At 42.6% G+C, this 27,728-nt stretch overlaps 1 protein-coding gene across 11 annotated transcripts in view; it reads right to left on the minus strand.

The window, feature by feature from the left end:
• by (blistery) overlaps window positions 1-27,728 on the minus strand; it is a 154,597-nt gene that overhangs the window by 10,432 nt on the left and 116,437 nt on the right. For 9 of the 11 annotated variants that reach the window (XM_067351480.1, XM_067351478.1, XM_067351476.1 and 6 more), the window contains 7 exons: window positions 25,886-26,107; window positions 25,452-25,615; window positions 24,815-24,964; window positions 22,056-22,353; window positions 20,880-21,117; window positions 4,217-4,500; window positions 3,448-4,061 (listed from right to left, as the gene is read on the minus strand). In XM_067351480.1, coding sequence (XP_067207581.1) covers window positions 3,448-4,061; window positions 4,217-4,500; window positions 20,880-21,117; window positions 22,056-22,353; window positions 24,815-24,964; window positions 25,452-25,615; window positions 25,886-26,107 — 1,970 coding nt within the window. Of the gene's footprint in view, window positions 1-3,447; window positions 4,062-4,216; window positions 4,501-20,879; window positions 21,118-22,055; window positions 22,354-24,814; window positions 24,965-25,451; window positions 25,616-25,885; window positions 26,108-26,956; window positions 27,233-27,728 lie in introns of those variants that run through there. The other 2 variants (XM_067351484.1, XM_067351477.1) reach the window with 2 other exon arrangements.

The raw sequence follows: 27,728 nt of genomic DNA on the forward strand, positions 1-27,728 counted from the left end.
TCTAATTTTGCAATCGACATTCTGCGAGCGTGACTTAAATCGTTGATTCCAAATTGATTGCAGCATGCGCGCCGTCATTTGTATCAAGAGAAATTATAAGAGACGCCCGACGCGCACGCAAGTTGAGCGTGCCATAAAATGCAATTGCATATGGATGCTCATCGAGATCTCATCTGCGTAACGATGCAATGCGCATAAATTTGCTTCGTGGATAGATTTTTAATTAAATTGCACTTCGTTTATGTTGTAAAAATTAAAAACAAGTTTCATGAATTTATAAACGTGCGGACTTGACCGTTTAAAAACATATTACACGATAAAGATATGTGTGTAATTAGATTTATTACCTGTGTGTATATATAATTTTATGCATACTGTAGATAGCTGTTAACCGTTTATTTCATAATTTTATTTACTAATTCTCACTTGTAAGTTTAAAAGATAAAGGATGTATTTAATAACAAGTGGTAATAAAATAAATGTTAAATAAGTCGTATCTTTTCCGCATTGTCTGACTAGTTACCACCGTTTCCTACTTACACCGCTTTTTTACAACATCGTTTCGCATGCTTGACATAATAATTTGCATTAAAAGTGTATGAATATGTAAAAGTCCAGTAAAAAATGTGCATGTTGTGTTAACCAGCGACATTTTTATGTGGACAGGAAGGACTTCCGTGTGCAATGGAAAAGTTTAGCTCGCAAAAGTATAGAAGTCTCATCCGTCCGGAAAGAGTGACGTAAGCGCGAGCTTGCAAAGAAAATTATGCGAGACTTTATGAGCGACTTTTGTGCTCTCACCTCGCCTTCCAATGACTTCCGCTTCCGACTGTCGTTCCTCTGGCGCTTCTGATGTTGTGAGAAAAGTTACGCAAAGATAAAATGACGCGCTACTCAATAGCGTGAAGAGAGAAACGGGCAGCGCTTCGTAGAACACACGTGTTTAAAAATAATAACTCAAATAAAACATGCACTGATGTGAGAACATAATGTTACAGACATATAAATGTGTAATACAAATATAAAATTACTTCTTCTAATAAATCTAGCTTTGTAAAGTAATATTAAGTTACAAAATAACATCTATATCGCGTAGTGTCTATTACACGTGATAACAAAGCGTTATTTTATGTTGAGCAGGAAACATTTGATATCTCACTAGCCCGTAGATCATTCCGAGTATATCAAAAGTAGGTAAAATAAATGAAGATAAATGAGATGGTGGCAGAGTGAGATATTCATGGTTCCGCAGGGCCGATTTAATGCGTCTCACTCGTCCGTTCTATATTTATAATTATGTCAGAGAGCGACCAAGCGCCCCGAAATAGGTGACTTCTTCGTCTTAAGCTCCATATTTTTCCCCGACGATACAGTCGTGTCGCGATGTCGCAACCCTCCGAAGCATGCTCATTAAATAACGCGATTTGACAGCTCGCCGTTTTTATTTTCGCGAGAGTCGCAGTGGATAGAGCGAGGATCTCCGATATCCTCGCGCCTGAAATGCCGCGTTTCTTTCACTCGCGAGAAAGTGAACCCGCCGAACTGTCCGTCGATCTCTTCGACCATAAACGTCGTCTGTTTCCCCTCTTCGGGTCGGAAGCGCTTCTTCATAAAATATCCGCGCGAAATCTCTTGCGGTTATACGGGCGCGGCGCAAAATCGTGCCGCTCACGAAGGGAGATCGCGCGTTTATTTTCACTGGGATTTCGTAGTACATATTACGATGTGAATTTTACGACGCAAATATATGCTTCGTCAAACTCAACGAGCCACCATCAACCCTCTGTAAATCAATTGTCCAAAAAGTTGTACACTTTCTTAAAATAAATAATTAAAACTAGAAGCAATAGATTAAAAATCTTTTTATTTTAATTTTTTTATTGAAAAAAATCTTTATACTCATATCAAAAATTAAAAAAAAATGTTAACGTTGAGAACAGCGTCATTTTCTAATCAAATAAAATGCTTAAATGTATAATTTGAAACGTATATGTATTACAAGAATTTTACAGATAATTACAAGATTATTTGTAGTCGACGGGAGAGGATCATACAACATAACGACATCGGTCTTTTTTGACGCGTTTTTACGACACCGCGGCTAAAAGAGTGAATGCTTGAACCGGTATGTTATTTTATAGTCGCGCCGAGCCGAAGAGGGTTAACAGACTCATTTTACGCGACCGCGTGCGTGCTTTCTCCTCCATTCACGCGCGCGGGATCTCATTCGTAAATGTACGGGGCGGGACCGAATCGCGAGAGCCTCGGGTTGCACAAAAAAATTGATGACTTCGAAGTGAACGATGTTACACAGTAACTGTGCATTTATGAAACGCGTTTACGTTTACGGCAACGCCATATAATAAATGATCCCTCTTTCGAAACATTGCTATAACCGTTTAACTTCGGTTTCTGCCGCTCTCATTTATTGTCAACGGCGTGTAGAAAGAATCGCTATAATTCTCGAAAATTATTTATTTGTACCTATTAAGATATTTATAATTTATTTCTCAGACTGTAGAATAATCATTTTTTATTCACAGAACTTTCACCTCATTTAAATCGGCATTAAATAATTAAAGTAATGGAAAAATTAATGAGCCGTACGTTCGCATCGAGCGTTATTTATTCGCGTTCGAGTTCCTGAAATCAATTCAGCAGTATGAGTTCACACAACTTCATTGCCCGTATTTAGCATATGCGTCTCGGGATCTCGCGTCATTCGTAAAATGTCACTGACTGCCGACGAGGACGTATCGCTAAATTTCTACTCCATTCGCGTTACAAACGACAGTGACTCACAACGACCGCGTTTGCCATTCGCGGCAGAAATACCGCGATGTGACTGTGTATGGGTCGGCAATTTATTAATTGCTCATGGTCGACTCGCGGATCTTTCTGTTCCCTCCTCCTCTTTCTCGTCTGTTCTCTTGAGCGCGAAAGCGGTTCTTTTGCGGCGCCCGATACGGACGACGCGTTGCAACATTATACCGCCGACGACGATCGTCTGGAAGCTCTGCCAGAGGTACGGCCGATTCGCCGCGATTCCCCTCCCCCCCCCCCCGCCGACCGCCGCGGAAACCCAGTCTAATCTCTGCTTTCGCAACGTCGCGACTTATCCGCCGCGAGGAAGCCGTTTTCGGCCGTTGACAGCGTGAAACGGGTATGTATCGTGTGTCGCGAAATGTGGAGAGCGTAATTTCTCTCGGAAATGCTAAGACGGTGAAGTAAAAGCGAGGAGTTAACTGTTTGCAGAGAGAATAGAGCTGTGTAAGCGAAATATAATTTGGAACGTAATTGGCGAGGCGTGAATATTCAAACGCTTTCGCGGTTTCCGGCCCGTTTTCGAAGTGCACAGTAATTTGAAGTACGTAAAGCAGTGATTCCCACACAATTATAGATTATACCGTGAATAAATCTTGCAGGGCGAAAAGTCAAACTACTCACCCGTCGATGTGGTCCGTTCCACTCTTGACAGGCCCGTTCGCGAACTCCGGCGGTGGATCCGGAGTATTAGGACTGAGAGGGCTGATGGGTCTCCTAGAATTCTCGCCAAGAATGTCCTCGAAGTCCACGACGGGCGCCGCGCCGCGCACCGACGCCTTCCTCACTAACGAGGGCGACGACAGCTTCTGATGCTTTATCATGTCGGTGGTGGCGCCGTACGAGAACGGCTGACTGGTCTGCCTGGCGTGATACGGGATGTCCTCGTCGATGAAGTCGATGTTGCCGGGCGGCGAGAAGGAATCCGCGTGCTTTCGGTAGGAATCGTTGGAGGACTCGGATATCTTCCGATCCGGGGACACGCGATATTCGAAATCGTCCCGCCGATGCTCGACGCTCTTCGACGAATCTCTGTACTCGTTTTTCAGAGTGCTGTAGCTGCTGCTGGAATTGTAAGGCGGACTGGACTCCTTGCCAGCCCCGTAGCTCCTGTACGAGTCCTTCAAGGTGGAATAAGTAGAAGACGTCGGGTGACTGCTGTAGCTGCGTGTTTCTTGAATGTACATCTTCTCGTTTCGATCGCGATTGTAGTTCTCCGTCGGAGGATCTGGCATAGACTGCGAAACAAATTTTACAATGTAACGTTTGAAGCGTGGATCGTTTCTTCTAATTAGTTAATTCTTCAATTTTGTTGCACGTGTATTCCAAAGATTGAGAATGCAGCAATAATTATCTATATTATAGACGATTAACGATGAAAAAACTTAATTACCTCGACGGTGAGCATCATATCATGGAGAAGCTTGTCGAGGTCTCCGTGAGCCTGATTTTCCGGCTCGGGTTCCGGCGGGCTGGGTCTTTGTGGCGGTGCGCTGCTTATGCCACTGTCCATAGAAACCGTCAAGGGCGAGCCGCGGGCACCTCCTGCTGAGCCCTGATGCACCACGGCGTACAAGGATCCATCTATAGGACCGCAGGTGTAACCCAAGCCACGAGGTGACGTCTGAACCGAGGAGCTCGAAGGAGGTGGCGGTGACAGCGGAGTCTCACGGCCTTCTGGAAGGAAACATGCGCCCGAATATAGTACAATGATGACGCTAATTGAAAGGAAATATATTTTACGCTCCTATCAATTGTTTTTTTCTTTCAATATACTATTACGTTTTATTAAAGAGAGTATAATTCAAATAAGTTGTCGTTTTTTCTCGAAATCAACCGATCGATGCTAAGAATATAAATCAAAGTGGATAAAACATTCTGCATTCTAATTACAATGAGAGTATGCGCGTAGATAGCGCAAGAGTTAAGCCGCAAATAAATTCTCTCGGAGATTCTTCTTGTGCAGAAATATCTGCGGGCGCCCGCGTGAACTATAATTCCGCAAGCCTCGGGAAATCGAGGAGCTTGTTAGAGGAACAACAGCCGGCTATAAATTGTTGACTGACTCTCGAATACGAATCGCAACGAGCGAGTTAAGAATCGTCCATATTGTATATTTCTCCTTCTACCGACGCATCACGCCATTTAGAGCTAATTGCTCGGCCAGTTTCTAGGACGTTAAAATTGTCCATAATTAAAGTGAAACGAAGCACGATTATCGGTCATCGTCGTGCGATTTTGCACAAGCTGCTCTTCGCGAATTTTTTTCCGAAGAAGTTCGAAATCCTACTTTGACACAAATGCTTTTGTCAATCCATCTTTTGTGAAGTTTGTATTATTACTAAATTGACGCGACTGTTTTTGCAATGGATCTTTTACAAAGTCGATGTCGCAATTTAAACAGACAATAGGTCGACGCAATTGCTTTGTTAGGAGCATAATTCCCGGAAACCCATTGCATCGTCGCAAGTTCGCAGCAAGGGTTTCTGGAAGTCCACGACCAGCCATGATTACTTGGTCCCCGCCGGCGTCCCGGCTGCTTTCTTAGGGCGCAACCTCGACGGAGTCTTTTTTTCCCGGTGACCTCGCGACACGGGGCTAACCTACTACAAGAATTACGTCATCCACGCCGCGCGAATTACTCAACCATAATATAACGACGGATTAACTGTAAATTGGCGCAGCTCGAGAAAAGAGAAAGGCTAATGGAATAGATAATATTTTATATTTTAGCGGTAATTAAAAACTATGAAACAGCTTTAGAGTTTGAACAACTTTAAGATTTTATAGCGTAGAAAAGATTATCGTGCCATTAAATGAAATGAAAGATTATTTAATATAAAAACATTGCAACATCGCTTTAACAAGACTGCAACTAGAATTGTATAAACATAAGTGGGGGAAATAAAAAAGGAACATTTTATATGTCGCTAAGGATTTTCCGACACGTTGAAAATCCCATCGGCTAGCCATTAACGACGCGAAAGCTTCTGAGAATAGAATTTACACCGTATAAAAAGAAATGCAACAAGAAATCGACCAAGCGACGGTAAGAAGTTTATTTAACTCGCTGGCGAAGTTGGGTAACAATGTTGAGGATAAAAAGGCGCGAACCCAGCTGTAGATACAAGTAACAAAATCGAGAACACGCCCGTAACCAGGGTCGAACTTTCTGCGAGCGATAAAACTTTACCCGAATGTACTCGCGCAGAATAGAAGTACGATGGGAAAATGGAAGTCCAGATACGGTGGCGTTTATTAAGTTTTCCAAGTGTTAAGCATCCAATTACTTTTCGAGATACCGATCATTCATATTTGTTCGGTGGATAGCCGTGCAGGCAAAGACGACAGGCTAAACTGCACACAGTAACGATTAACACGTACCGCTACATCACGCGCGCATGATACACACGCGGTAAACCCGTTTTCAAGAAGAACGAGCAAAAGTTCGCCTTCGAACAAGCGAGGGGATTAACAGCACGACGAAAGCGCCGCTTCATCGTGCCGGCGAGAGAAGCAGCGTGCTTGCCGCGAGATTCCGCATATATTTGGCGCGGATTAACCATCCGTGCTGTGATATCTCCTACGGCGCCACTCGGTGCGCTCCTTCGCGTCCGGTTTGCACAGCTGAGATCCTCGCTGCTTTATATGCACCGACAACCGTAACGTTGCGTCGGCGAAGAGAGCAACGCGAAACTAGCATCCGGCGCTGTAAAACGTCCGCGGCGAGGCGAGGGATGGTTTCTCGGTGTGAGGAGTCCTTAACGGGTCTCTGCGTCGAGCGTATGTGTATCCGGTAGCGGCGCGGCGTGCGTGTGCGCAGAATTTCGCGGCGGTTTATTTTTCGCCCTGCGCCTACGTCCCTTTTTTGTACCTGTCTCTCTCTCTTTTTCTTTCTCTCGAATCGTTCGCTTTGATCCGACATTCGGTGCGCCGCGGGGCGCAAATGTGGCCGATGCACTTGGCGCCTTAGGCCGCTGTCATGCTCTACGTCTCTCTCCGGTGACAGCGGCGGTGCTCTGAGCTAACGCAATCGCGCTGCTTACGACCGCTGGATTATCGACTTAATTGGAATTCCCAGGGTGTAATTATTCGTTTGGATTGCGCTACGCGCGATTGGACTCGCTGTTAACGTAATTCGCCCGCCGGAATGTGTCCGTTTTTTTTTTCTTTTTTTTTTTTTCCCTCCGCTTGATCGGCGTTGAAATCGCTCTGGCAGTTGCAAAACACGCGTCATGTTGTTTGTATAGCGTGTATCTTACATTTCACAAGTCATATCTTCATCAAGACTGAAATTTGCATAAATTTAGATTTGTGTTTTCCGACAAGAGAAGCCTGGCGGAGGGTAAATATGCAATGCCGCGGCACATGTTGCCAAATTGCTATATTCGTAAACTTGAGGTAGTTAAAGTTAATTAACTAAAGTCTCTTGCGGATGCGCGATGACTCAAGCCGTACGCCATATTTCTGCGTGCGTATTTACAGCTCTCTTAACTGCCACGACCGCAAAACTGTATATCCCGGCTACAGTATCGCCACTGCCAAAAGCCAAAAAAGTGGGACGGGAACTCCGTCGCGATGTTCACGATAATGCGAAAAAATGTAGACGGCCATAACGAATCACGAAAACGCTATTACCGTCGTTACGGACAAACACGCTGCGATAATGACGCGATCGGGATCGGTGATCGGGGCTAATTTAAGATCATCACGGGGGAGATTCCACGAAGGACATCGGATATAATCTTGTAAGGCCGTGCGGGGAGCCTCATTTGAATTCAATCCGCATCGCCGCAATCTCGTCGACACATCGCGCCCGGTATACATCATTTTTATTCGGACGACTCTCGGTTATTATACTCGAACCGGTCGGCGCGTTCTGTCAACGACGACAAATCTACTACCTCGCGCACGGAACGCATTTAACGCCCGCTCGCGAGCAGATCGCACACGGGGCTTAAGATGAGTTTTCTACGGAAATCCTATAAATATGCAAACAACTAAAGCATTTATGCTTATAATAAATAGAACCTTTCGTCAGCTAAAAATATGCATAATAATACGATTGCGTAATAATAAAAGCACGGCGATATGCGCAATATTAATTGAATTTTGATAAGCACAAAAGACGATTACACAATTCGAAACCGGTCCAGAATTATGATTAATGCGGCGTTGCATGTGGCAGGAAATTTTCATGAGTGTACATTTTTAAGAGGCACGAGAATTCTGTCGCCGATCGAAGATTATTACTGTTGCGATATAGGTTTCTTCTCAGAGCACAATGATGGAACTCGAACATGGCCGTCGACGATGTTATATGCGAGGATTAATGATGCTGATGAGGATGTAGTAAAAGTACAAAATGTACCAACGTAATCAATAACGTGTTGTTACGTTAATAACGGTAGCGAAAAAACTTATTTTTTACTCTTCGTTCGTACGTTTTATCAAACGAGATTAAATCCGAGATTGTGAGAGCGAATGCAGCAAAAACCACCTGAGACTACCTCAGATTTTTTCGAAGGATTCAGCCGGAAGGCACGATTAACGATTTTCGGTTGATTTAATGAAGCGAGTTCTCATCGACGTCACGTGAAAGCAATGGTCTGAAAGGAAGACGTAACGCTGCATCGCCGAATTGCGTGCTCCGGCGCATTCACCGGACAGTGTGTGGATTCGGGATTGACGTATCGTTCGGATAAAAGAGAGACGAATGGCCGTTAACGGTCGACCCGATTAAATTATCGGAGGCATCTCGCAATCTCGACATGCGATGGCCGACATAAGCATGATTGAAGCATTTGGTTGAGACGTCGCGGCTAAAAATAGCGACACAACGAAAATGCTAATATCGCGGTATTACATGCCGCACGCACAGACCGCATAATAGCCGTAATAATAGCGCGGTTACGCACCGTAAAGGCGACAATTAAGCGCCCTTAACGATAAATTAATTAAGCTTGGGGCTTCCTCGCGACGGGGAAACGAGCCAGGCTCGTAGCTGCGAGCGCCGCGCCGTATCTCGAAAATGCAAGGGGTTTTCTCGTTAATCACGCCCGAGAGCGGCGCGCGTATAAATTCCTGCGAGCGTTGCGCGCTGCGGCCCGGAAAGCGCGCTCTCGGGCCGCAGCTGCAACTGCACACCGCGGTCGCTGATCACGCGGCGGATAGCGGCGTCGCCGTCGGCCGCACGCTCCAACGCGAATCGGCCGGGGATTTATTGCGCCAAATGATACCGTCGACTAGCTTTCCGTCCGACCCTTATTGCAATTTCTTCGACGCGCGTCGCGCTTTCTGCATTTCGCGCCGCGATGCGCCATGCGCCGCGGCATCAACGACGAAATCGGCCGCGCGCGATTTATCGCCGTCGTTCGTCATCCGCGAGCGATCGCACACAACGGGTGATCGAAGTGTCTCGAGGCTCTACCTACTGGCAATATATGCAGAAGACATTGATAATATGGTATAAATGAAAATTTTATCAATGTATTTCATCCCACATTGAAAGACAGTTCTGAAACATTGCAGCAAGAAAGCCTGAAGCTGTATTTGATACACGAAGTATTGAAAACGACAAGATAGACTTGATTTACAATAATAATAGATTGAACAGCACACATTTTCTGAATGTCTAATTGTCATGCAAATTGCCAGGCTCATCCGATTGCGATGATAATAAATATCGGCGCCGGAAAGAAAAAAATTCGTCAAGGAAGTTTGCGAAAAGTGCAGTTCGCTGCCAAGTAGTATAGAAAAGAAACTTAAATCGGATCGGATAGCATTTATTAAAAGCACCATAAAATATTACCGCCATTTAACGTTGCCCCGATTTACTAGTTTAACGAGTTTTCCCTGTGCCTCGTGGAACAAACAATCTTTCGCGGGAGCGACATAAATTTTCCGGCGCCCTAATATAAACGTCAAAGCAGCGAGCTGCGCAAATACGGAGTGGAGGAGCCGCGATACCAATCAATTAATACTATCGCGAATAATAGTCTCGCGATCATAGAACTGACGGTATCGATGTCGCGATATCGGTGTCGCAATGCGCGTCGTAAAATCGTCTAAGTGGATAAACAGATAAACCTTATCTTTACAACTGGGATACGCCCCATGAAATATCTAAACATCTTCGCGGAAAGCGGAAGTAATGTCGATCGTATTCTGCGAATCGTAAAATAAATCCTCAATACTTATCTTGTTTATCAGAGAATGCGAACATTCAATACAAAGAGCGTCCTGTTCATTTTGTTATATTTTTATGAAAAGAACGTAATGTTTTATTGTATTCGCTTGAACAACTTCGACAATTTATTTTGCCCGATAAACTCTTCATTGCGGCATTTATATAACTATGTGCAGATTGCCTAAAGGGACCATTCTACGGCGATGACGGCGATTACGCGCTGACGCTGCACGGGGCGCATTATTCAGCGTCGGCACTGATGCATCCCGGCGGAATGCATCGGCGACACGCGGCTCGCGTGACCGCCTCGCATGACAAGAGCGACAACGACGATCGCGACCGTCAACTATTTCGACTTCTCTCCTCTTAATGCCGCGAGTAAATTGCACGCATGCGAACCGCACAGCGCGCGTTCACGCGCCGATATATCGGACGATATATGGTAATTAGATTCTCGCGCGGGAACACATCGTTTTAACTGATTCGCGTGCCTGCTTTCTTCTCCCCTCTTGTTTCGCAGATGGTAAATTGTTAATCGCGGTTGCTAACTTATTTACCGTTACACTGCTATGATTTAATCGTAGAGTTTAGATATGGGACAGCGCGACACGCACGAGCGCGAGTATGGAAAATTTAAGGTCGCAATTTCCGACAGGTTTACGACACTCGCTGGGTTTCTGCTGCATGTTCAGATGCGAATGTAAATTGAGACTTTCCTGGCGACTCTCTTACATTCTTGAATTCATAATAAAAATATGAAAAATTCTCCAGAAGGAAGTCTCCATGAAACATAATGCTTATCGGTGATAAGCTCTCGGTAGCGGTTCTAGCAAAATACAGTCATTGAATGAAAATTATCCTTTGTACGAAAATATACAAAAATTCTTCAAATTTTTGTCGCTAAATAATGTCCTCGCAAATATTTCAGCAATTTTTTGAAAGATTTGTTTAAATAACAGTTCTAGCGAAATACAGTCATTGAATGAAAATTATCCTTTGTACGAAAATATACAAAAATTCTTCGAATTTTCGTCGCTAAATAATGTCCTCGCAAATATTTCAGCAATTTTTTGAAAGATTTGTTTAAATAGCAGTTCTAGCAAAATACAGTCATTGAATGAAAATTATCCTTTGTACGAAAATATACAAAAATTCTTCGAATTTTTGTCGCTAAATAATGTCCTCGCGAATATTTCAGCAATTTTTTGAAAGATTTATTTAAATGCACCCATTTAAAAAACCCGTTTCAAATTTTTAATTACAATTTGCCTTCCTAGCAAAACAAAACGGCCGTCATAATTAAATGAGCGACTGATCTGCATAACAAAGCAGTCGCCTACACACGTAAATTTTTCAATGCGTACAATGCGCGCTGTGTTCGCGTTTCAAAAATCTTTTCACTCCGCATCGCGTAACCACTCTATCTCTCCTCGCCCCTCACTGGCTCGCCATCCTTGACGAAGAAGAGACCGTTCGTACATACGTGAGGTACGAAAATTTAGCATCCTTCGTTGGAAGGGTTTCTATTCATCGACATAGCGGGCCGTCATTATCTCCAGGTGGAGAACGAAGAGCGAGGCGGCGGGAGAAGGTGAGCGAGTGGTGCTCGATGCGAAAGAAAGGGAAGAGAGACGTACGGACGAATTACTCGTTTGACGGCCTTATAGAGATTCACGAGACGCCGATGGGAAGTGGGCACCGAGATCCGGTCGGGGATACACGCTCCCCGCAAACGATGACAAAAATGTGAGAAACGGGGGCGTGGTAGCCGTGGGGAACCCTACGAAGAGAAGATGCAAAGAGTCGCGCGAACTTCTGCGAGTTACGATTAAGAATGCTGATAAATAACGGCGTTTTTTAACGCTCGCAAAATTAATCTGCACAAGGCATAAAGGTTCACCAAAGCCAATTAATCATATCTTGTTCGTACGGCAAAATAGTCAACAACTTTTGTAACATTTATTTAAAATTTGCATTTCGATGCAACATCCTACAATTTTTTTAGAAATAAAAGCTTTTAGCTTTTAACGTCTATAATTGCCGATTTAATGTGTTTATATTTGAAAAACCGTTTCACGCGCGTATTTATTATATATATATATTTTTGTTAGTAATTTTTTGCTTATTTAATGTTAATCGTGTTATAATTACTGTATTTATTACTGTCATACCAAACTATTTGCGTGAAACTCTAACAGCGTCGGAAAAATCGTCTTAAAGTCAAATGGACATTCGCACTAAACACGCGAACGATTTCCTAATGAGGACTCGCGCCGACCAGTTCTCCCACTGAAGAGAGAACCGACGATACTTCTGCGGCGATACACTTGAGACGCAACGGTAACGAGAAAACAACGCGTGTTCCGTTCACCGGGAGTACAGAAACGGCACTGTGCGTTGCAAATGCCGTACGATAGTGATCACCACCGCCAGCGTCATTCGCATTAACCACCACCACGGCCGGCTCCGTCATCATCATCGGCGGCCAGGCCTGCGTCCTACGCAAGAAGTTGGCATGGCGATATGGAGTTTCGGAGCTGGCCTCTCTTCGCGCGGCTCCATATAAACGCAGGCAGAGCGCAGTCACGTGCGTGCAGATATGCGAGTCGCGATTTCGCAGACCTCAAATCTTCGCAACTTCTTTTCTTTCGAGATACACATATGGACCGTTTGCTCTCATCCTTTGAAATTCAGGTATGAAAGCGCACGTATATGTGTGTGTGTGATGTATTTGGAACGTTTGCCGTCCGCGTACATGTGGGATTGTATACTCGAATACGTACTTTGAAGTTGCGTTTGTGTAAGTAAGCCGTGTCCGCTTTCGTATGAATGCGACAGCTCTTTAAATACATCATCTTTATAATAATATTAAACATTGAATAAATTTCACTGACGCGTATGTATTAATGAATGTATTATCGAATATTTCATTGATAGTGTTTATCCCACACACACACACACACACACATACTCAAATAGAAAACAATCGGCAGAAGAATGGGCTCGTTCGATTCATGCGTTTCTACTCATACGCGCGCGGCGCTCCATTATGCATTAATAACGTATTACGACGCACGTGTTTCCTCGTGTTACGTGTGCGTGTCTCGTTTGATGGTACGCGTGTCGTTGCGTATTCTCGCGGAGAGAGAGAGAGAGAGACCCCTCTACCCATTCGAACGGCCTCCAGCCGCCGGTCCTTCTACGGCAACTCTTGGCTCACCGCGTAAGCCGGCTGGCCGCGTCGTCTTTCTCGGCGCGGTCGATCGCACACGTCGATTCCGTGCGCGCACACACGCCGCCGTTATTCGGCGCGCACGTAAAAACAGTCCCCGGTAACTTCGGAATCCGAATTAACCACCGTCTGTGATTTGTGCCGCGGCGATCGATACGGAAATTAAAGACCCGCACTCGCGAAACATGGTGCAAATTGCGGTCGTACAAATGACTTGTTCCATGGGTGTTTCATTAAGATACGCGGAACTGCTCGCCCCGATAAGAATCGAGGCCATATTCTTGGAAGCTTAGCTCTGCTGCACGTATTTGCTTTATCGATGACACATTCGTTTATTGATAAAACAATAGAGCGCCTAATTATATGAAATTTTTATGAGAAACATATTTTCCCGAGATTATATTTTACGTACATTACTTTTATATATATAATATATTTTTCATCAAATAAATAAACAAGTAAATGAATAAATAATATATAAGCTGAGATGGTCGTTGGCATTTTTTTCCCTTCTCTTTTCATTCTTTCCTCTTCCCATATTTTTCACGTATTCACAGGCGCCGCGGAAGTATTTTTCGTCTGAGGGGGCAAAATTTATAAAGAGGATACATAATACATTCGTAATATGTATGTGTATATGTATGTAACTCCATTCAAACACCATATAATAGATCGGTGGTATAAATGTGCGAAAAATATGCACAGATTTTTCGTTCTAATTAACTAAATGCGCTTAATTTTCTTCGTTATATAGTGTACTTCAATTGAACGAGTAAATAGCCAAAAAAAAAGAAAAGAAAAATAACTCATTTTTCCACCTTTGATGTAAATATTTGATACTCAATATTTTCGGTCGTGAAATATCTGAAGAAAAATTTCCGACATCGCGTCACCATGCTGGCTGGGTCTTATTAGCGAACACTAATCGTTGCGAATAAACGGTTGGAAAATAATAATTCATCGTCCGGCGATGCGCATGAAAATGTACATATGTATATAGACGAAAGCACGCTTCGCAAGTACTATTCTCCTACTACCATGCGGCACGCGTGCCGTAATGCGCTTCTTATTTCAAACGAACGCACGTATTACGACGCCGCGCGCTAGTCGGAACGATCGTCGCATGTGTGCTCGTGACGAATGCTAATGCGCGCTTAGCGCGGGACGACAATGCGAGTCGACAATGAGGGGGAATTGACACGAGGGTGCATCGTGTGAGGGGGCAATTAGCATTAGCGGATTGTGCGTCGAATCGAAGTGATTGATCGTTTATGAATTATAGTCGTCGTGGTGGCGCCTGGCGATGTTTACGACGGGGGACTTGCTCTCGGCATGAACTTCTCTCACTCTGCCGCGTGACTTTGTCGATGCCGCATTATTCGATGAAATAGAGCTTGACTCCACAAAATTTTCACGAGAGATTCGTTCATCTTGTTTATTTCTATTCATGTATTACATTTTTGTTGAATTTTGTAAGAAAATTATCTTTTATTTAATAAGAAGCTTACTAGTATAATTTGCGATATCAACGAAATATTCTATTTGAACGTTTAATTGGAAGATCCAATTGAGAGATCCTGTTGTTTAAGGAGAAGCTACCTGACACGCGCGGCATTCAAAATCGTATCCGTTGCGGGGACGTATTCATCAGGTAAGACTCGCATGGCACGAGTTTCCGATCGTTTCAGAGTGGTGCGAAAGCGCGCGTCTCGGTCACGTCATGTAATACTGCTGCTGATTGCTCGTTACGACGAACGAGAGCATGCGGATACGACATTTGCATCGCTAGGATACGCCGCGAGTACATATTCAACAAGAATAGGGCGACCTCGCTATCCGGTAGCCTAATAATAACCTGTTAGGCGCCGGGATCATAACGTATAACGTGATACGCAATCGCGCTGGATCTGCATAAACGCGCGTGGGATGTATTTAGGAATAATTGGTTCACCTGGTAGCACCATTATTACGCGCTACCCGCTTGTTTAGCCGTTATAGGCCGCGCTATATACGGATACCGTATGCATTACTGCGACGCCACTTGTAATGCATGAAACTTTGACAACTAATAATTAGTCGCGATTTATTTAAATCGCTTGATATAAACTTTGTTTGATTTTACGATATTGAAGTGTCAACGTTTGCATTAATAACGAGAGATTTATCAATTCCGAAAGTGGTACGCGACGTAAAACGTGTGAGATTAAGGTCGATACAGATTGATAAAGATCAGAGGGTCGGAATAATCAGAACTTGTTGACGTTTCATTCCGTATATTGACACTCAATCAGTGTCTAGGAAAGCGAAATAAATGACATTTATGCGACACTACATATTCTTTCGAAAAGAAACAAATTTGAGATTAGCGACTCTGAGATATTTCTCGTATGTTACGCTACCGCGATAGCTTTTATTTACTTACTTTCGGCCAAACAATTTACGATCGGGAGAAAGATCTACGAGGATCTACGGCGGGTGAAACTACTACTTCGTGGACCGCCGATTTACCACCTCGCGTTCGTCTGAGCGTAACCCGGCTATTTCTACTGTCGACGAGCAACAAGGATAGAGAGCAAAGTTGGTCGGCAAGTGGCGGTGTATTCCTAGGCAACCAATCTGGGACAAGGACGCGTGCACGATTTGTACGTAAGATGACATGACGCATAATGCGTCAGTCTCCGTAAAACGTTAGAATGCGAGGCGGAATAAGATTTATTTGCGCATCGAGAATCAAGAAAATGATCAATTTAATTTATAGCAGCGTGCAAATTTACATTATGTGATTCTGAATATGCAATATTATTTTACCTGCATCATTCTTGAATATTAATCTTTTTCTCATGACTGAAATAATTATCACTATTCCGTTAAATGCACTTTGTAAGATGTTTAAAAATTTTATTTTAAATTAAAAAATTTTGAAATCTTGCTCATTCCCGAAGATTATCTATGTATTATGAGATATACACGCCCCAAATTTAGAGTTACGGCTCTTCCATTTTACGCGACACAGCGATACCGGAAATCTCGATATTGACATCGGCCCCGAGGCAAAAAACGATTTCTCTTGGTTACGTCTGCCCGCAAAGGGCAAAAACACCGCACAATGGGCATCGAAGTGGCAAAATAAAACTGCTGGAGGCAGCCCTGCACGGGGAGAACCGCGCAGGGTTGGGGTAAACAATGGTGACGTAACAGCGGCAAGACATATGACCGAACGACAAGACAATGGGCTCTTGTCTCTGTTCTCTGTCCTCACTCTTTCACCCCCTCTCTTAGCCTTGTTGGGCGGAGGATTTCTCTTCTTGTTTTACCGCACAACTTCTTCGGCCAAACAAAAGGTCCGAGGTCGAGCCGCAAGCGCGGATTTTTTGAGGATCAACGAGTGATGGCGCGTTTTATTTTTAGAGACAGGTAGCGCAGAAAAATTTGTAATCCAAACGGTAGTCAGGCGGTAAAAGCCTGACGCGTGTCAAGTGGTTAAAGTGTGCGATGACTAGGCGATATCGGCTTACCGGCTACCGTTAATCTGTTTAGCATATATTTCGACACCTTATTTCACAATTTATTACATTTCTCCAGCAAAATTTTGTTTCTACTACTCTACATTAATTTTTATGAAATAATACTTGCTTTTCTTATAAAGTAAACAGTAAACTTCAAGTAAACAGAAGAGTTATCAAGGAGAGGATAAGAAAACAGTTTCAGGATATCGACATCAATTTGTTGTCTTTTTATCGTAAAAACTTTGACAGACAAATCTTATGGTAAACGGTTATCTCGACAGCTACCAACTATGGGGTGTGTTTTCTTAAAGATCAAGCTCGGTCTATACTTTCCAAGAACCAACTTTCTCGTGGCGCGGTCTGAAGGCGATTCCCGGAGCGAGAGTAGCCTGGTCAAGCCGGTTCGCCAATTTTGGATCAAAAATTTCTATCCCGCATGTCACCTTAACGGTAGACCGTAAGATTAAGGTCAGTCTCCAATCGCAAGTATCGTGACACGTTGAGCAGATATTTGTCGTGAAATTTTGCAGTATCACGATAGAAAGCGGTAGAAAAAATACTTGATACAATGTATTTATAAACGAGTCAAAGCAATCTTTAACAATAACATGAAACATTTTTTGTGCAAATTTCAAATTAAATTTGATTAAAGATGTGAAAATGGTGTTCAAAATGTTAATACTTTCAAAAAGTCACTCTTTAAAATCTGTCCAAGTAATTCCAAAATTAACAGTGAAATTTATACTCGACAATTTGAACCGCTATATTGATAGAAATGAAACACGAATTGAAATAAAATCAACTTACTCAAAATGCTCGCCACTTTCGCCACTTTGGTAATCGCAATTTCGCAGTTGCCACAATAACGTAGTTGCGCGCAATTATCACGCAATGAGATTTCGTGTATTTATCAATATATATGATAAAAATACTAGAGTTTGTAAAAGAGACACGCACGCACTATTGATCACGGGAGGATCAAGAATCGAACTGAGTACGGTTACGTGGAAGCGCGCGAAAACTGTTAAGCTCTATCCCCATCCATGGCGTCCCGACGCCAAGAATAAACCCGCGGACTCCCCACCACCATGAAAATCATTTATATTGTGCTGCTTTCCATACCTTTTCACGATGCAGCTTCCACGACTTTTGTTACAATTTGATCCGCGTAATGGAGCCTACTTATTAATAAAACGTTCGTTTAATTGCCACTTTTTTATTTCAACTTTATAAATTATTCTATTCAAACGATATATTAATGTAGAATATTCTTAGTTAAATCAATAATTATATTCGTCTCAAACAAACATAAATTTTTCTTCGTTTGTCAACTTGTTTTTCAATCAAAATTTCAATTATTTATGTTCAATTGAAACAGTTTCATCATCGATTTTCTAATTTTGCTCCGCTATCTTTCGCAGTGTTTTAAACAGATCATCCCAAGGAATTAAGCGCACGGATCTGTTTTGTACAAAATTACCCGGAAACATGGAAGATTCATTACGCCTCGCTTCGCGCGTCACCGATCAAAGAAGGAGTTTGAAAACTTTTTCGCGTCGGTTCACGTAATTCAGTGGGTCGTTAAAACGGATCGTTCGCGCCAGCACGGCAACTTATTTTCTGTCGCGTGGGTGCAACGTGTGGGTACCGCAATGCTTCCGTCAGGCGGCTCGTCCCAATGAGAGTTCGTTACACTCGCCGTTTCGCCGGCGGGAAAAGGCTGTTCGTGTCGGTAAATGTCTCGCAACGTGAAAATGCGTCCCCTACATAATCTTCTCGCTGTCGCTTAGCCAGGAGGAAAATCACGAGCGCAGACTCACATTAAATCGTTAGATAAAGTAGCGGCGCAAATCGAAGGCCCGAGCGCCAATTGATGCGGGCGCGCCCGCCGGCGACAAACCACTTCGATGCTTAACGACACGAGTGAGATTGGAATGATTTAAGTGTGATTTAGAATGTCTGAACTCAACGTGGGGACAATTAGGGGGGCGGCTTGGGAAATCGTGTATTGTCCGTCGCGGTGATTCAAAAGTTGCACGTGCGATCAAGCTGTCCTTATGCGCGTAAGAATTCCACGACACGTGTAAAAGATTGATTTGTACACGCGAGAATTGAAAATAGACTTTTCATCCTCGACGACGGTCCAGAAATAATTCGCCGTCAATTTTTAGATAACTAAAATCGAGTGAGAAGCAAATCGGCAATGTGGAAATGCGGACGCCGAATTATGCGGAAGGATCGCGACGATTGATCGCGACCCGACAGCGACAGAGATACGCAGATCTTTTTTGCTCGCCGCGCTGTTCGCCTGTCGAGAAATGGAATTGATTCCAGTTTGGTCACACCCTTTAGTCGAACGGGGGTGGATATCCGGCCATCTACCGGGTCGCCGCTAGTATTGCGGTTAAACTACCGGCATCCAATCAGCCCAACCCATTCACTGATCTATCTGTCTCCTTTCGGGCCGCAGGTCACGCCGCGTTCACGGACACCCTCCATCTTTCTTTCCGGTCTCGTCACTCTTCGTCCCGTAACAAATGGCGTCGATTTAGCATCGCGCGCAATTTGGGTCACAGCTTTATTGGAACCCACTGGCCGATCGCTAACGAAACGAATTGACTCCGAGAGCGTTGGTCGTACGGTGTTGCCGACGCGTGCTTTTGGGAGTATCATGGTGATGATGCAATCGTCTCGATTAAAGCACTATACCGGGCGGAACAAATCCCTACATTGAAATCACCCGCTGCCCCTCGCCAAGCGTGGATAAATCCATGTAATAAGTGTAAATTCCTTTCGATAGTGAACTAATTATTGCATTTGTTGAGAATTGACAAATGAATAGATCTAAAGAGAAAGTAAAATAATGTTTGTTACGATCATTTCGCGTTTTTAATTAAATTAAAAGAATCACATTTAGTATTTGCCGTATTTCTCTTGTATAAAGTTTTAATGAATATTTTTTCCAGAAATTTCCAGTAAAAATAAACTTTTCATGTTATTTGGATCATTATTTCTTCATAATTTCTGTGACGTTCTCGATGCATTCAGAGAATATGTTTCACATTACATTCGTTACGACAACCAATTTATTCATTCATCGAGAAGTCATGTCAGTGCACCGGAGAAAAGTGAAGATGTAAATAGACAGCGATAGAGTAGAAACGTTACACTCGGAAGCGGCTAACTCGATGGACCTTGCCCATCTATCGGGCCGACCTTTGATCTATTTCCAGCCGTGGAAATCGCCCCCGTCGCGATAAACCACCATTTTCCCTCCACTTGACAGAACGTATTTCCGGCGGTATTAGTCAGCCGTTCTAAATGCACTATACTAACTACCGTGCTTTCGTCTAGCTCATTCCCCCCTTCCGCACCATGAGCGCCAGCCAAGTTGTATTTCTGACTAGCTCTCGCTGTCAGATCGAGGTTAATTGGGTGCCATTACGTCGAAAATTAGTACGAATTAGTCGACGATGATGAGCTCCTGGACCGCAGTCCGCGGCTTTCACGGATATCAGTAAATTAATCGAGCTCGTATCATCAAATACGATAACGCAACAGATAGACGGGAAATTATGTTGTAAATAAGAGATACTTTACGAAATTGACCCTATAATAATGTCGTTTGTATGTTTATCTGTATTATAGATTTTGTTCAAGTTAGAGAGTGAAACATGATAATTTTGATGTTAAATGTCAACTACGGCGCGCGTTTCATGTTCCAACTGTCCGTTTATAAAAATACATATTTTTATCGTACATTGCCAAACATTTACATATTTCATTGGCAAAGCAATATAGAAGACCAATGTTTTAGTACACGAACATTTATTTTTATTTTTTCTCCAATCACCCATTTGCAATTTGATATGCAGAACTCGATATCATTCATTGATTTGCAAATTAATCCATCGTTGTTTAAATACCAACGATATAAAACAAAATATTCTATGTTTAATTTTAATTAATCTTTGAGAGAAAATTTCGAAAGAGTTTTATGCTAATTCCATATTTAATTTTCATTCATTTAAAAAAACATTTTAAAAAAACTTCTAAAATAAATAGATCAGTTTTACTTTGTCGTTTGCGTTAGAGAAAAGCCGTAATAAAAATGGAAAAATCCACTCACCGTCGTCACTGATCTCGAGATTTGTGTAGCTGTCCCAGTGCAGAATAGGATCGTGATGCGCCGATGCATGCGGCACGGCGGGCGTCGGCGCCGGTACTGGACCGTCCTGACGCTTTGCGTCGGTGGCAAAGTAGAGTGTCACTACGCTGTCAGGCGGGCACCGAGGATCGTCGCAGGCGACGTCGAGCTCCGAACGTGGGAAAGAGACGACGTTCTCCGTAATTACACACGTATGGAACTGCGGAAATAATAACAAGATATAATTATTGACTGACGTGAAGTCTACGCCGTAAAAATCTTACACAATTCTTTTGTCGAAAGTCATTTATTATTGAGAATGTTCTCTTACTTGTAGATTCTCTGCGATTTGAAACTGATTTGTTGCTTATGAAAATTTTTCACAAGAATTTAACATTCAATTGGAAATTTTTCGATAGAGACACACAATTTGCAACACAACGTGTATGCGAATTGTAGACGTAAAATATGGTAGATAAATCATAACAGGATGCAAGTATGCAAATTTAAATGTGTTTCCGTCGGATCGCGTAAACAACCGTGTGCATTATAATTTCCATTAAGTCGAACATATGTAATCTGTTTTTTTTTTATAAATCTCTAAACTCTAATAAAATAAAACACGGTGTAACATATCTTAATTGCATGTTTTTCCATAGAGTTTTTATGTATCGGCATTTTTACGCAATTAAAGAGTAAAATGTATCCAGCTATTAACAGATTACGACCTTATATCGAGGACCTTCCGAGAATGTTATTTGCCTGTCGGGGACAAAATTATCGCGCGAATATGTTTGCCGAACACATAAATCTAGATCGCTGTCCTTGTAACTATTTACGAACCATTTTACATAAGCTATCATTTATGCCCGCTGATTTCATGCCATGTCACTTGCGTGTTATAATGCATTCATCATAAATGAATCACTGCAACGATGTGCGACGGATATATGTGTGACGGATACAAACGTTAATGAACGTTGGCTTTGTGCTATTTGATACACATTTCAACGTCTCATATAATTAAAACTGCTTTCAGTAACACAAAATTGCAGTCTAATAAGATCAGCCGATAAACACTTTACTAAGAAATATTAAACGGATAGATTTTAATGAAGAAGTGTGTGTTATAAAGTCATAAATATATTGCGTTCTTACCTGGAGAGAAAACATAACCTCTCGCGTCTGCTTCGAGTACACCCTGTGATAACACTTGACCAAGATGTCACCCCTCAGTCTAAGTCCGCCGAGATTAACCGTAAATTCGCGCGCGTTCGTCACGGAATACAGATCTGAGGTGTAGACCGGCGTAAGTCCTTCGTACACTTTGAGGAAGGCTCGACAGCCCGTCGGTTCAAAGAGCGGCACGCCGAGGACTGTCAGATGGGTCAGGTACAATGGCGACTGGCTGATTCTCAGGGAGCCCGATAACAATCCACTGAAGTACTCGATGTATCTGAAAAGATCCGAAAGACCATTATTCTGCTTGACGTTCAAAAATACGCAGGCTGCTCAATTTTTAATCATCAAATTTTGCGACACTCAAAAGTCCATAAATGAATAAATAAAATCGGTGAAGATCATCAAAGCGTGCGGTAACGTCGACAAAACGAATAAACGCAAATAGGAGAGCAAATTTCTCTCGAGTCATAAATGGGTGCACGCATAAGAAACGTGATAAATGGGATGATGGTTCGACCAGTGGAAGCCTTGGCCCGTGACACGAAGAGGTGTGCATGTCAGACGAGCACGCGAACGATGATGCGCGCAAAGCAACGTTCGACATCGTTCGAGATCTCCTCCCAGGCAAGCCGGTAATGGTTTCATATGTTGGCGGGAGAGCGCGGCCACGCTAACGACATGCTAATGCTCGCGGCTCGCGGAATTAATGGAGGAACTCCGGTAGGTAGGAGTGAAAAAGGGCGTAAGGACCGCGAAGAGGAGGCGATAGGACGGGTAAGAAGAAGAAAGAAGCGCCAAGGAAGTTGCCATACACGCGGGCGCACCTCGGTCGCGGTTCATTACGGTCATTATGAATGCGTACGACGACGCGGATGACGAAGACGATGATAAGAACGATGATGACGGTAATGATACGGTAGTTGCGGCAACGTTGAGGTCGATGGCGCGTAATATGCGTGATAAACTATCGAACAAGTCGCGTTCTTTTCGCTAAGCAGAATCAGTCGGGGCGATTCGCGATTGTAAATCGCGAAGAAAACGGAAACGCGAAAAGATGAGAATCAAAAAATGATTAAAAAATTGTTGAGGTTGAACGTTGCAGAAACATTTAGAGCGATTATTTTATTTGTAATAATAATTCCAATGAAAATCCAATGATTCAAACATTTTAATATTATGAATAATAATAATTATAAGAATATGCATTTTTATTGAAATAATTGACTACAAGAATAATTTATTATTCAAATTGCATAACTTTAATAATTCAATATTCACTATTCGAGAAATCATTCTTTAAGTGCAAATGATTATTTAACGTCATCATATATGCAACTAATCGTTTGAATAACTATATACGATATATTTTTGAATTGTACGTAAGAAAATTATCTTAATGAGTTTATCGATGCATTTTAATGCGAATAAAAAAAAAGCTTCTTCTACGAACTATTTAAGTAGAAAAAAGTTGCTATGGTTATAAGTGCGAACGAGATTAAAAGAGACTGCCGCTTGCTAGCTCGTTTTATTACGATCATTATGAATGCACACGACGACGTGGCGATGAAGTAAACGATAAGACCGCCAATGATGATGATGAGAGCTCGCTATCTTTAGATCAACGGTTCGTGCATATCGGTATGCGCGGATAGAACCGGTTGACAGAAACATTCCCAAAACAACAAGAACGCGGCGAAGTGCGCAACATGGTCAATCATTTTATTTTGTTAGTTTCATTTTGCTTCGCGATCTCTCGCAAGTGCGCCGCGATAAATGTGTTGCGATCATGGTGTGAACGAAGCGATTATTAGAGTTGCAAATTTCAAAATCGACGAACGCCGGGTTATTTTGAGAAAGTTCCAAGAAATTTCGAACGAAATTCCGGAATTTATTACGGAAAAATGGTCGGATAAGTACGATGATTAATAGCGTAAGAGGAGCACGCAGGAAAACGAGCAGGGATGATTGAGGATGATGACGACTAGATAATGAGGACTCGACATTTCAGGTCGATGGCGCGTAGAAGGAATAACAAATGGGATGGCTAACCGAGGACGCGTCCTTCTTAATAAGATCGTCGCAGTAATAAACGCCGGCTAGTTACATGCTCCTTCTTCCTGCGATATAAATTTGAAGAAATTGAATGACTTCCGCAATAAACGTCGCACGCGTCGCTGATACGCAGATACGATCGCTTCTGTAGATGAACTTAGCTGAGCACGCGTCGCATCCGTTCTATTTAATTTGAAATTAACAAGGAGCTTTCGCAGAGAAGATAAGTATAAAGAATTATTTTTAAAAATATTCATATAAAAGAACTCGCCAATGTTTGTGTCTTAGAGTTGAATAATAATAAAGCTAGAAAGATAACGCGCCTGCAAAGTACCAATTAAATTAGTCAACCGAATGCGAAATATCATAAAATGAGCTTACGAAATAAGATTTTCTGGTCGATTACTCACCGTTAATAATGTAGGAAAAAGGAAATTAAAATAAATTGCACGAATGATATGCGCGTAAAACTGAATGCGCATCGCGTTTCTCTCTCGATTGAGACAGGAACTGAAAAGTAATAAACTTATGAACTCTGCGCTCAAGAAGCCAAGCCCGCGAATGATTTTACGACGCTATCTGAATTATCCGCGAGTTTGAATACGATAAAGCGAGCTTTAACGTCGCACGTCAACAGGTAATAACGCGCACACGACTTTCCCTCGCTCTTTCTCTCTCATTACCTTCGATGCGACGGAACCTGCAGCGATCCAATCTTGTCATCGAGAAACCTCCTCATGGCGAACCTGTCTAGCGCTTGATCGCGTCCCCCGCAGATGCTGCTGTAGTTCATGTAAGCAGACACTGCCACACCCAGCCGCTCCTTGCTGCCCCTGAAGAGAACGATAACGTTAACGTGGGTACCGCGAACGTGGCGTACACCATCGATTGCGCACTCTTTCGCGAAGTAAGAGGTAGGATACGAAAAGTTTCCGCCGCGGGCCGATCGTGCTCTAATGACGTTATTATTCACGATGAATGGAAAGGACTAACGGGAAGTTACGAGCGCACAGTTTCGAGGGGGCGGTGAACGTATGCCGCGGCAAAATTATGGCTTTTGCGATCAACCGTTTAAATATTATCCGCTGCACAAAAACTAGGTTATGCTTACAAATGCGTATATAAAAGCAATATCCGGCTTGTATCTTCAAAAAATAATTTCTTGCCTCAAAAATCAATTTTTCACCGTTTTCTTTTTTTTCGCAATAAGCGGAGTTCAATAAAATTGCTCGTAAATTAAACTGCAAACTTAAACAGTGTTTTCGTTTATAATTCAAGATTGGTTAAAAATTAGAAGATGAGACTAGATTGCAAATTCACCTTGCATGCAGAACGACGACGCGATTAGGAGCGCCGTTTAGCCAGGAGTCTAGCTCTTTGCAGAGAGCGCACAGTCTCTCCAAACTTGGTGCTAATCCCTGCGGCCATCCAGCTTCCCTCGTATTTGGTTCACCAGGTCGACCAGGCGACGACAAATTAAAGATCTGAAAGCAGTACGTCTAAAATTTCAAGAAAATCCCCAAAGTAAGGTTGAACAGATATCAAATGCAATCGTGGCAGTTTGTTCCATAAAGTAAAATTGTTCCAGTAATTGAGAGATAAGATTTTACTCGACAAAATTAGTTTCTTTAGTATCTCGATCTATAATTATATCACTGCAATAAAAAAAAAACCCTAAATTTTAATATTCTTCTATACTTTCTTCTTTTTATTTCAGAAGAAAAAAAAGCCATGAGAATTATTGGAATTCTCACCATGTAATTATCGGCGTGCTTTCCGCGCAGAAGGGTCGTAGCGTGTTCGAGGACACCCTGCGCATCTTCTCTGTACCAGAGGGCGATGATCCTCTCGGTGACGTAACAGAGCTCCATCACCTCCGTTACGCGACCTCCGCCCTTTCCCGATCCCGTCATCGTCGCATCCGCGCCGACGCCTGGTGTCCTCGCCGGCGTTGACGCCAGCGCTGACGTTTGCACCTGTGATCCGATGATTTATTCAAATTTGGCACGTAAAAAATTGACAAAATTCTATATTCAAATATAATAGCAGATATTCGAAAAGTAGGTTAAATCCAGAATAATTATAAATGTAGAAATAATTTATTATCTCGAAAGAAGCATTTTTTGCGTAACTGTGGATGATTGAAAAATTCTTAAGTGTTATCGTGTAAACTTGCAAAGTGCGGTCTCCCAAAATAATCACATTTTCAAGTCCTTTTTGCATTTCCATCAGTAAAATATGAACTGAAAGAGTCGCTTCTAGTGACGAAATTACATCAGTCGTAGCGAATGAGATTGTCTAAATTCGTTTCGAAGAAAATCTTTTTCACGAGTAGCTTCGTTTTATTCGATTCTACCTAGAAACCTTTCCGCAAGATTTGTTTCTGACTGCAGCAAAACTTATAGTTTTCCCGCACAAAACAATGTACCAGACAACCAAATTTTCTCCGTAGAAGACAGGCTTCATCATTTCTTTAGTCTCTGCATCCTATACAACAACTTCGATACAAACATAATTTACATAAGTAAATTATAATACGTAATAAAACAAACTTGAAAAAAAATACATTAAAAATAATAAAGCATCCGATATTTAAATATTCGTTGCACTCTACAAATTTAATCCCACTGACACTAGAAGGTATTCGATTTGGAATTTTAAATATTCTTTGGCTATATAATTTAAATAATATTGGAATTTAGTATTCACTTGAGTTATACATCACACGCTGTCACCATTTCACAACTAAATAAGAGATCAATTTCCGCAAAGATTTACGATAAAAATTAGCGGAACCATTTGCAAATAACATTAGTTCTATCCACCTTGGAGCATTTCGGCGCGTAGACGATTCTGACGACGGTGTTCTTCGACATGGCGATGTCCTCACGGAGGACACACTATCGCGAAATAGATCGACATGTAATCCCGGCGCTTTAACGGGAACGGCGCGTTTATCCCGCGAGAGACGAGGACGCGGAGATACGTCGGCATGATGCGCTGTGTTCCTCGCCGCGGAACGATACACTGCCGGGTATTGTGTTTCGCCTGGTTCTGCTGGAGATACGCAAGAATATCCAGTGGCCGGTCGGCGGTTTTGCCAGATAATCGCGCCGCCTTCTGCCATGTACGTCTGACGTGTGCCAGCTCGCTCGCGCCAGGGCCGCTTTGCCACCGTCATCGTCGCCATTTCGCGACGTTTATTTGCGCAACGCGATCAAAGGTGCACGTCATTAGCTGGATTTTCAATTCTGCTCTGATTAAACAGCTACGCTGTAAAAGTAATGATTGATGGTGAACAAGGATCAGCCGCGTATCAAAACACCGCTTTCAAGTTTGTGAGGATTTCGTGGAAGCTACATGAGCAACTCTACGCTGTTAAAAAGTGTTCCATTTTTTGCGAGTGTGTATTTTGAAACTATTTCACGCATTTTGCAGTATTTTAGGAATACGTATGATCATTTTGTTAATTGTATAATTCGTTAATTTCACATACGTTGGTATACTCTCGATTTAAATGCCACCCCGTGCTTGATGACAAGTCTGTTCTTTGAACTAAATACCTTAACTTCTTCAGCCACGGTTTCTTCGTCGCCA

The sequence above is a fragment of the Linepithema humile genome, chromosome 3 (genome assembly GCF_040581485.1).
Source record: "Linepithema humile isolate Giens D197 chromosome 3, Lhum_UNIL_v1.0, whole genome shotgun sequence".
In the NCBI taxonomy this organism is placed as follows: domain Eukaryota; kingdom Metazoa; phylum Arthropoda; class Insecta; order Hymenoptera; family Formicidae; genus Linepithema; species Linepithema humile.